Source organism: Siphateles boraxobius, unplaced genomic scaffold, assembly GCF_051911475.1.
Source record: "Siphateles boraxobius isolate OS27281-9 unplaced genomic scaffold, OSU_SipBor_1 102, whole genome shotgun sequence".
In the NCBI taxonomy this organism is placed as follows: domain Eukaryota; kingdom Metazoa; phylum Chordata; class Actinopteri; order Cypriniformes; family Leuciscidae; genus Siphateles; species Siphateles boraxobius.
Window position 1 is genome coordinate 1,182,501 of NW_027508703.1, and position 12,500 is coordinate 1,195,000.

Consider the following 12,500-nt stretch of genomic DNA (forward strand, 5'->3'; position numbering starts at 1 on the left):
CTATGGTCACATGATCAGAGCGTGTGTTTGAACTCTATGAAGGCTAGCGATGACCTTTGCGGTGTTAGCGATCTCCATCAGCCCTTTATCAGCAGCGTCTCTGATGATGGGGGTCATGAGGCCCCGCGCTGTTGCCACGGCGACGCAGATGTGGATGGAGCCGAGAGGCTGAGGGCCCTCCGAAGACCACACGACGTTCACCTCGGGCATCTCCTGCAGGACAACACACACCCACAGCGTCACTCACACACTTGTCATCAGCAAACAACACACAGTGACAGGGGAACGGACACTAGCGGAACCATCCGATCGCTGGACACTGGGAATTATCTGTTTTCCCTGCAAATGCAAACTAATCATGCAAATACAAAACTCTTTCACTACATTTAAATATTCTATTAACCTGGCTGGTTTATGAAAATATGTATGTAAATATTGTGTGCATCATGACATTCTGGCACACTTCGGCAGCTAAAGTGGGTCTGATCCGAGAACAGCTAATGAGAGCAAGTTTCCTGAAGAGGAATTCAGATGATTTATGTACATTTATCTCGAATGAGTCGTTTATGGGGGAAAAGAAGGGAACACATCATTTAAAGTGCCCCTATTAGCAAGCAAGCAAATTTTATTTATATAAAACTTTTCCAAAACAAATCAATGCAGTTCAAAGTGCTGTACAGGCACAAAAATTTAAAGAAAATACAAATACAGGTAAAATACAAAAATAAAATAATAATGTATGAAGATTTATTAAAATAATAAAACAACATTAAATTACAAACATTATGAAATATTATAGGAAGGGCAGACTAAAGAGATATGTTTTTAATTTAGACTTAAAACTACTTATATTTTCAGCACGTCTTACTTCTTCACGAAGGTTATTCCAGAGACGAGGAGCGTAGCGACTAAAAGCAGCATCACCAGATCTTTTAGCTCTAGTGTGTGGTACTGTTAAAAGTAAAGAATCCGAGGATCTGAGAATCCTTACAGGTTCATATACTGTAAGCATTTTTAAAAGATAGTCTGGAGCAAGTCCATGTAGTGCCTTATAAACTAATAAAAGGTTTTTAAAATCAATACGAAAACTAACAGGTAGCCAATGTAATGATTTTAGTATAGGTTTAATATGTTCTCTCTTCTTGGTCTTTGTCAATACTCGAGCAGCAGAGTTTTGTATTAATTGTAGTCTTTGGTAGACCAGAGAGGAGGCCATTACAATAGTCAAGCCTGCTAGTTATAAATGTATGCATTCATTTTTCTGTATTGCGCATAGAAAGGAATGGTCTTATTTTAGCAATATTCTTTAAATGATGAAATGCTATTTTAGTAATATTACACACATGCGCTTTAAAATTAAAATCAGAGTCCAAGACAACACCTACATTTTTTGCAATTTTGCTTGGATTTAATCCCAGGATATTTAGTTTAGGGGTTAATTTTTCTCTCTGTGCCTTTGATCCAATTATCAAAACTTTGTTCAGTTGTAAGAAATTTCGCCAACATCCAGTCATTTATGTCTTGGATGCAATTTGCAAGTGAATCAATTTGCCCAGTGTCATCCAGCGATACGGCTACATCTGTGTATCATCAGCATAACTGTGAAAAGAGATATAATGTCTCCTGATGATACAACCAAGAGGTAACATGTATAGATTAAAAAGTAGTGGTCCTAGAATTGATCCCTGAGGGACTCCACACAATACCTCATAATGTTCAGACAAGGTATTATTAATAGATATTACAAATGTTCTTCCGCTAAGATATGATGAAAACCAATTTAAAACAGTTTCAGATAGGCCAACATACTCACGTAATCTATTCAAGAGAATCTGGTGATCCACTGTATCAAACGCAGCGCTCAAGTCAAGCAGCACCAGAACTGAAGGCCAAGTTTATTCTTATGTCGTTTACTACTTTAATAAGAGCGGTCTCTGTGCTATGATGTTTTATAAAACCAGACTGAAACATCTCTAATTTTGAATGTGTATTTAAAAATGTGCTTAACTGATTAAATACAATTTTCTCTAATATTTTACTCAAAAATGCGAGATTTGAAATGGGTCTATAATTACTAGGAGTTGAAATATCTGAATTCCCTTTTTATGTACAGGTTTCACTAGGGCCAATTTAAGATCACACGGAAAAATGCCAAGTTGTAGTGAGTGATTTACTATCTCAAGGATATCATTAGATATCGAATTAAAAATAGATTTAAAAAGAGAGGTAGGAATTGGATCAAGAGAACAAGTGGATGGTTTCAGTTCTGTTACTACCTTTCTTAGGGTCTCAACATCAACCAAAATAAACCTTTCCATTTGGACAGTATTATAAGCACTAGGTAAGAGAGGGAGCATAGTAATATTATTATTTTTGTTTTCAGAGCAGATTCCCAATCGAATATTTCTAACTTTATCTCTGAAGTAGCCAGCAAGCTCTTCACATTTGGAACTTGGTAACGCAGACCTACAACCAATTTTATGATTTATTAGTGAATCTATGGTACTAAATAAGAATCGTGGGTTATTCATATTTTCATTTATAAGGTTTGAAAAATAAGCTTGCCGTGATTTTTGATCTTCTTTGTTATAGTTTTTAAGATTTGCAGTGAGTATATTAAAGGGTCACTCCACCCATTTGCATTAAGATTTCCATTGTTAGAAATCCAGTCATACTATTGAATGGTCGTGCAACACTCTTTCATTTTCCCCTGAGACGAGAGAAATCCTCTATTTACCTTTTTCACTTCCTCCTACAATGACGCAAAAATCGTCATTTTACGTCATTGTAGGAGGAAGTGTAAAAGGGGGGGATTTCTGTGAAGACTACAAGCACTAGTTCCCGCCCTTTCAAACCCGCCCATAGGGGGTTGGACCTAATGCACTAACAGACCTATCAGATCAGTGCCAGTGCGTTTGATTTCACCAGGAGAAACTTTTTGAAAATATGGACGAAGGTACTGAATACGCAGACTGATGCATTATGGAGGATCTGGATTTTGACGAAGTTATGGTAGAAACGGATGTTCGTGGCTTCCTTTATGAGCCACAGTATAGCGACAAGCAGCGGAGGGCTATGGAGGAACCGGAGGCAGCTGAAGCTGCTGTCACCACAGCCGACGTTACGAGGACGAGGAGCTGAGGGCTATGGAGGAACAGGAGGCTGCTGAAGCTGCTGTCACCACAGCCGACGTTACGAGGACGAGGAGCTGAGGGCTATGGAGGAACCGGAGGCAGCTGAAGCTGCTGTCACCACAGCCGACGTTACGAGGACGAGGAGCCCGCAATGGCTCGAGCTGGGGCAGATTGGTGGTGCCTGTGCTCTCACTGTGCACCAATGGACACAGAACAAGAGTCTGTCTGCTGCCGAGAGTTCCAGCGGTGCTACGGAATCGGAGGATGACACGGACGCGTGTGTTGTTGCTCACCCGAGTTTCGCACCCCATATGGATAGCGGCGTCCTGGAGACCTACTTTAGAATACCTAAGGTCAACTGGCAACGTCAGCCAAAGCCTACAGGGTCAAATGGTCGTCTTTCTGTAAAGTAAGTTTATTTTCATTTTGTTAACACGCTAACGTGGCAGGTTCATTGCACAAATATCTTGCAGTTGAGCTAGCTACTGTAGTGGGAGTGGTCTGCAGAGCTGAGCATTGCAATGCACTATGGGGATTGTTGTCTACAATCCACAAGCACTAAAAAGTCATTTTCTGGCTTTTATCGTCCAAGAAGGTCCCAAATTAGAAATTTATGATACTATTCTACTACATATATGACCCACTTTCAATACATATGCATGTCTCCACTGGTGGAATGACCCTTTAAGGTTTATTTCTAATTTTATGCTATTTTAAAGTTTCCTAATGTTGTTTTGGAGTCTCCTACAACAGGTTTACATGCATCAAAAGTTAAACATGGTTACATTTTCTCATAATATACATTGCACATCAGCACATTTACAATGATTCTCAAAAGACTCGTTGGATGAATCAATCTCTCTAAATCCCTCCTTTCCACAAGCTACTCTGCTCTGATTGGCCAGACGGCTCAGTCTGTTGTGATTGGTCTACTCTGCTCTGATAGGCCAGACTGCTCAGTCTGTTGTGATTGGTCTACTCTGCTCTGATTGGCCAGACGGCTCAGTCTGTTGTGATTGGTCTACTCTGCTCTGACTGGCCAGACCGCTCAGTCTGTTGTGATTGGTCTGCTCTGCTCTGATTGGCCAGACGGCTCAGTCTGTTGTGATTGGTCTACTCTGCTCTGATTGGCCAGACGGCTCAGTCTGTTGTGATTGGTCTACTCTGCTCTGATAGGCCAGACGGCTCAGTCTGTTGTGATTGGTCTACTCTGCTCTGATTGGCCAGACGGCTCAGTCTGTTGTGATTGGTCTACTCTGCTCTGATAGGCCAGACTGCTCAGTCTGTTGTGATTGGTCTACTCTGCTCTGATTGGCCAGACGGCTCAGTCTGTTGTGATTGGTCTACTCTGCTCTGACTGGCCAGACCGCTCAGTCTGTTGTGATTGGTCTGCTCTGCTCTGATTGGCCAGACGGCTCAGTCTGTTGTGATTGGTCTACTCTGCTCTGATTGGCCAGACGGCTCAGTCTGTTGTGATTGGTCTACTCTGCTCTGATTGGCCAGACGACTCAGTCTGTTGTGATTGGTCTACTCTGCTCTGATTGGCCAGACGGCTCAGTCTGTTGTGATTGGTCTACTCTGCTCTGATTGGCCAGACGGCTCACTCTGTTGTGATTGGTCTACTCTGCTCTGATTGGCCAGACGGCTCAGTCTGTTGTGATTGGTCTACTCTGCTCTGATAGGCCAGACTGCTCAGTCTGTTGTGATTGGTCTACTCTGCTCTGATTGGCCAGACGGCTCAGTCTGTTGTGATTGGTCTACTCTGCTCTGATTGGCCAGACGGCTGTTGTGATTAGTCTACTCTGCTCTGATTGGCCAGACGGCTGTTGTGATTAGTCTACTCTGCTCTGATTGGCCAGACGGCTGTTGTGATTGGTCTACTCTGCTCTGATAGGCCAGACGGCTCAGTCTGTTGTGAGTAACGAACAATGACGTTGATTTGACCATATCAATGCGACCACGAGTGCGATGATGAAACACTGGAAGAATTAGTTATTCAACCCGAACTTCCATCGCAAGCACAACTCGAGCAGGACTCAGTATTTCTCAGTGATACGCTACTCAGTTTGAGGTACATTATGAGATGCTGTAACTGTAATTCATCACCATCAGCATTAACAAATGCATGTCTATCAACAACCCAATTATTTTACTTGTAGTGATTTATTTATTGAGTATTTTTCTAATTTATTGCCGTAAACACGTGGAAACTGTATCAATAACAGTGCATACATTAGCCGAGCTCTAGTCTGAATATCTGATGTAACAAACATAGGTAAAACAAATCTTGCTCCATGCTTAATCTTTCCTCAAAGTAGTGAGAACGACAGATGATCTGCATTAATAGACAGAGTTTTAGGTAATAGTGGCCCACAACAGACCAGCAGAAGTATTTCAGTAAGACAGTGATAACATGAGTTAGACAGTTAGCAGGAGACCAACACAATATAAAACTCAAAACTAAGTATTTGAACACCACCTTTCAAGAGCAAGTGGTTTGCCAATCCTGCATTGAACTCCGAGATTTGAGAAGCGGTCGTGAGTAAAATAAAGGGAGCACAGTAAAAGTTTAGGATTATATGTGGTATCGTAGTAAAGAGGAACTTTAAGCACTGATTCTTCACATGCTTGTCATTGGGCAGTGAGTAAAACTGTCTTTCCCTTCACATTGTAGAGCACAGCAGCTTCTGGACATGAGGATACCCAGGGTCCACAAGCATCAGCAGCAGTGTTTGAGGCTCAAGTTTTCCCTCGTGTCAATGTTTCGTCTTGACATCACACCGAAAAGGCTTATGACTCGTTTGAAAAACTATTAATTTCATTGACTCAGAGTCGACTCTTACTTTTGAAAGACAATAATTTTATATACGCTGCACTTTCAGATTTAAAACTTTGCAGAATGTTTTCATTCACTTAGAGCTATGTTACACACTACAAGAAAGGTCATTTTCTAAAATCCATAATAGGGGTACTTTAAGTTGTATGGTCAATTAAATAAATTATATCACAAGTTTATTTATCAGAAAAGAACATCATGAACAACATTCTGAATGAATGATTTGATAAAGTACTGCGATTCATATTTTCAAAAACCCCACAAATAAACAGATTGAATGTGTGCTGACTTACTCTGAGAGAGACGGCCACGGCTTTGATGATGAAGTCATTGACCGACACCTTGATGTTCTCTAAAAACACACACACACACACACACACACACACACACACACACACACACACACACACACACACACACACACACACACACACACACACACACACACACACAAGATGTGAACATGACAAACAACACACACTGGGTCTTTAATATACATGCGTGTGTGAGAAGAATGTGCTAATTCAGACAGAAATGATGTTTCATTGGTAAGTTCCACCAGTGTAGTCCAAACTATGGTTTGATTAGTGTAGTTAATCCATGATACATACTCGACCACTGACTCCCGCTGTCCCCTTATCCTCATCACTCATTACAATGACTGCCTATCCTCCTACCGCTACCTGCCTATCCGTGGTACACACCTGAGCTCCGCCAGTTAAAAACCTGTGGGAGAAGCCTTGAGCGCCAGTATAAGCGGACAGCCTAGTATCTCATGCCCAGGCCTACAAAGATCACGTTACATTACAATAATATCCTTTCTGCCACGAGAACATCTTACTATTCAAAAATTATCAAGTTTGGAAAAACAATTCTAAGCTCTTGTTTTCCGCAGTAGACCGGCTCCTTCGGACCCCTCACCGGAACTCTGCAACAAGTTTCTAAACTTCTTTCATGCAAAAATTCAAGATACCTTACAATTTTACCTTACAGGGCTCTACACATCCACCTTACAGGGCTCTACACATCCACCTTACAGGGCTCTACACATCTACCTTACAGGGCTCTACACATCTACCTTACAGGGCTCTACACATCTACCTTACAGGGCTCTACACATCTACCTTACAGGGCTCTACACATCCACCTTACAGGGCTCTACACATCTACCTTACAGGGCTCTACACATCCACCTTACAGGGCTCTACACATCTACCTTACAGGGCTCTACACATCTACCTTACAGGGCTCTACACATCCACCTTACAGGGCTCTACACATCCACCTTACAGGGCTCTACACATCTACCTTTCAGGGCTCTACACATCCACCTTACAGGGCTCTACACATCTACCTTTCAGGGCTCTACACATCTACCTTACAGGGCTCTACACATCCACCTTACAGGGCTCTACACATCCACCTTACATGGCTCTACACATCTACCTTACAGGGCTCTACACATCCACCTTACAGGGCTCTACACATCCACCTTACATGGCTCTACACATCCACCTTACAGGGCTCTACACATCCACCTTACAGGGCTCTACACATCTACCTTACAGGGCTCTACACATCCACCTTTCAGGGCTCTACACATCTACCTTACAGGGCTCTACACATCCACCTTACAGGGCTCTACACATCCACCTTACAGGGCTCTGCACTTCTACCTTACAGGGCTCTGCACTTCTACCTTACAGGGCTCTACACATCTACCTTACAGGGCTCTGCACTTCTACCTTACAGGGCTCTACACATCTACCTTACAGGGCTCTACACATCCACCTTACAGGGCTCTACACATCTACCTTACAGGGCTCTACACATCTACCTTGCAGGGCTCTACACATCTACCTTGCAGGGCTCTACACATCTACCTTACAGGGCTCTACACATCTACCTTACAGGGCTCTACACATCTACCTTACAGGGCTCTACACATCTACCTTACAGGGCTCTACACATCCACCTTACAGGGCTCTACACATCCACCTTACAGGGCTCTACACATCTACCTTACAGGGCTCTACACATCCACCTTACAGGGCTCTACACATCCACCTTACAGGGCTCTACACATCCACCTTACAGGGCTCTACACATCTACCTTACAGGGCTCTACACATCTACCTTACAGGGCTCTACACATCCACCTTACAGGGCTCTACACATCCACCTTACAGGGCTCTACACATCCACCTTACAGGGCTCTACACATCCACCTTACAGGGCTCTACACATCCACCTTACAGGGCTCTACACATCCACCTTACAGGGCTCTACACATCCACCTTACAGGGCTCTACACATCCACCTTACAGGGCTCTACACATCTACCTTACAGGGCTCTACACATCTACCTTACAGGGCTCTACACATCTACCTTACAGGGCTCTACACATCTACCTTACAGGGCTCTACACATCTACCTTACATGGCTCTACACATCTACCTTACAGGGCTCTACACATCCACCTTACAGGGTTCTACACATCCACCTTACAGGGCTCTACACATCCACCTTACAGGGCTCTACACATCCACCTTACAGGGCTCTACACATCTACCTTACAGGGCTCTACACATCTACCTTACAGGGCTCTACACATCTACCTTACAGGGCTCTACACATCTACCTTACAGGGCTCTACACATCTACCTTACAGGGCTCTACACATCCACCTTACAGGGCTCTACACATCTACCTTACAGGGCTCTACACATCCACCTTACAGGGCTCTACACATCTACCTTACAGGGCTCTACACATCTACCTTACAGGGCTCTACACATCTACCTTACAGGGCTCTACACATCCACCTTACAGGGCTCTACACATCTACCTTACAGGGCTCTACACATCCACCTTACAGGGCTCTACACATCCACCTTACAGGGCTCTACACATCTACCTTACAGGGCTCTACACATCTACCTTACAGGGCTCTACACATCCACCTTACAGGGCTCTACACATCTACCTTACAGGGCTCTACACATCTACCTTACAGGGCTCTACACATCTACCTTACAGGGCTCTACACATCCACCTTACAGGGCTCTACACATCCACCTTACAGGGCTCTACACATCCACCTTACAGGGCTCTACACATCTACCTTACAGGGCTCTACACATCCACCTTACAGGGCTCTACACATCTACCTTACAGGGCTCTACACATCCACCTTACAGGGCTCTACACATCCACCTTACAGGGCTCTACACATCCACCTTACAGGGCTCTACACATCCACCTTACAGGGCTCTACACATCCACCTTACAGGGCTCTACACATCTACCTTACAGGGCTCTACACATCCACCTTACAGGGCTCTACACATCTACCTTACAGGGCTCTACACATCTACCTTACAGGGCTCTACACATCTACCTTACAGGGCTCTACACATCCACCTTACAGGGCTCTACACATCTACCTTACAGGGCTCTACACATCCACCTTACAGGGCTCTACACATCCACCTTACAGGGCTCTACACATCTACCTTACAGGGCTCTACACATCTACAGGGCTCTACACATCCACCTTACAGGGCTCTACACATCTACCTTACAGGGCTCTACACATCTACCTTACAGGGCTCTACACATCTACCTTACAGGGCTCTACACATCCACCTTACAGGGCTCTACACATCCACCTTACAGGGCTCTACACATCCACCTTACAGGGCTCTACACATCTACCTTACAGGGCTCTACACATCCACCTTACAGGGCTCTACACATCTACCTTACAGGGCTCTACACATCCACCTTACAGGGCTCTACACATCCACCTTACAGGGCTCTACACATCCACCTTACAGGGCTCTACACATCCACCTTACAGGGCTCTACACATCCACCTTACAGGGCTCTACACATCTACCTTACAGGGCTCTACACATCCACCTTACAGGGCTCTACACATCCACCTTACAGGGCTCTACACATCTACCTTACAGGGTTCTACACATCTACCTTACAGGGCTCTACACATCTACCTTACAGGGCTCTACACATCCACCTTACAGGGCTCTACACATCCACCTTACAGGGCTCTACACATCTACCTTACAGGGCTCTACACATCCACCTTACAGGGCTCTACACATCCACCTTACAGGGCTCTACACATCTACCTTACAGGGCTCTACACATCTACCTTACAGGGCTCTACACATCTACCTTACAGGGCTCTACACATCTACCTTACAGGGTTCTACACATCTACCTTACAGGGCTCTACACATCTACCTTACAGGGCTCTACACATCCACCTTACAGGGCTCTACACATCTACCTTACAGGGCTCTACACATCTACCTTACAGGGCTCTACACATCCGCCTTACAGGGCTCTACACATCTACCTTACAGGGCTCTACACATCCACCTTACAGGGCTCTACACATCCACCTTACAGGGCTCTACACATCTACCTTACAGGGCTCTACACATCTACCTTACAGGGCTCTACACATCCACCTTACAGGGCTCTACACATCTACCTTACAGGGCTCTACACATCTACCTTACAGGGCTCTACACATCTACCTTACAGGGCTCTACACATCCACCTTACAGGGCTCTACACATCCGCCTTACAGGGCTCTACACATCCACCTTACAGGGCTCTACACATCTACCTTACAGGGCTCTACACATCCACCTTACAGGGCTCTACACATCTACCTTACAGGGCTCTACACATCCACCTTACAGGGCTCTACACATCCACCTTACAGGGCTCTACACATCTACCTTACAGGGCTCTACACATCCACCTTACAGGGCTCTACACATCCACCTTACAGGGCTCTACACATCTACCTTACAGGGCTCTACACATCCACCTTACAGGGCTCTACACATCCACCTTACAGGGCTCTACACATCTACCTTACAGGGTTCTACACATCTACCTTACAGGGCTCTACACATCTACCTTACAGGGCTCTACACATCCACCTTACAGGGCTCTACACATCCACCTTACAGGGCTCTACACATCTACCTTACAGGGCTCTACACATCCACCTTACAGGGCTCTACACATCCACCTTACAGGGCTCTACACATCTACCTTACAGGGCTCTACACATCTACCTTACAGGGCTCTACACATCTACCTTACAGGGCTCTACACATCTACCTTACAGGGTTCTACACATCTACCTTACAGGGCTCTACACATCTACCTTACAGGGCTCTACACATCCACCTTACAGGGCTCTACACATCTACCTTACAGGGCTCTACACATCTACCTTACAGGGCTCTACACATCCGCCTTACAGGGCTCTACACATCTACCTTACAGGGCTCTACACATCTACCTTACAGGGCTCTACACATCTACCTTACAGGGCTCTACACATCCACCTTACAGGGCTCTACACATCCACCTTACAGGGCTCTACACATCTACCTTACAGGGCTCTACACATCTACCTTACAGGGCTCTACACATCTACCTTACAGGGCTCTACACATCCACCTTACAGGGCTCTACACATCTACCTTACAGGGTTCTACACATCTACCTTACAGGGCTCTACACATCTACCTTACAGGGCTCTACACATCTACCTTACAGGGCTCTACACTAGGGATGGGCATTCGATTAAATTTTCTTAGTCGATCGTCGGGAGAATTAACGATCGACTATCGATTAATCATTAATATTTTTATATTCAAATTCATTATTTATTTTTATATTATATACTTTTTATAAATTAAAAATGCAATGAAAATACACAAATACAGCGCGTTTTTTCCTCGATTAGATCTTTATTACAAGATGATCAACTTGTGGCAGTAAAACTGGACGTTCGGTTAGGCTAAACTTGAAGATATATGCGCTGCGGTGCTCGGAAGCAACGGAACCTGCAGCTGCGAGTTGGCGTTCTTAAACAGAGACCCTCGTTTGTTCCAAAATAATAAATAATAAAAAAAATCATGTTAAACAATAACTTAACCAAAAACATAATAATACTTAGATCTGACAGGTTTTGTCAAAATGTAACTCAGAACTATCCAAGAACGGAGTCGAGAAAGAGGGTGAGAGAGATTAGCCTACTTACTGTAACAATCATTTCGGCTAGGCTACTTAACAAAGCCTCATAAAAAATAACTAGTAACTCACATACAACTTCTACACCAGTCTACTGATTTTTGTTGAGAAAGATAAGCATGTTGATGACATGATCTGAGGTCAGACGCGACCGCAACCTGACCGTCAAGCCTCGTTTACACCTTCGCCTGGCTCTGCAGCGCGAGTCTCCACAGACTGCGCGCGCACCTCCCCAAACAGACGAGGCGTTTTTACTCGACGCGCTCGCCTGTGAAACACCGAATACCGCAATGACGTCATTTTTGCCGCGCTCACCTTCGCGCTCGAGCGGACGCGTCGAGTGTTAACAAGGCTTCAGTCCAGCCGCTGAAAACACCCGCTCTGAGGGGACTGACGTTGCCGGGATGCACAGGTACCTCCACGCTAACTTGACCAACCAGCC

The 12,500-nt window shown here is 44.6% G+C and overlaps 1 protein-coding gene across 2 annotated transcripts in view; it reads right to left on the reverse strand.

The window, feature by feature from the left end:
• Positions 1–12,500, reverse strand: part of pdhx (pyruvate dehydrogenase complex component X) — a 49,627-nt gene that overhangs the window by 14,322 nt on the left and 22,805 nt on the right. For both annotated transcript variants that reach the window (XM_077245557.1, XM_077245566.1), the window contains exons 8-9: positions 6,264–6,322; positions 55–213 (exon numbers count right to left, since the gene is read on the reverse strand). In XM_077245557.1, the coding sequence (XP_077101672.1) occupies positions 55–213; positions 6,264–6,322 (218 nt within the window). The remainder of the gene's footprint in view (positions 1–54; positions 214–6,263; positions 6,323–12,500) is intronic.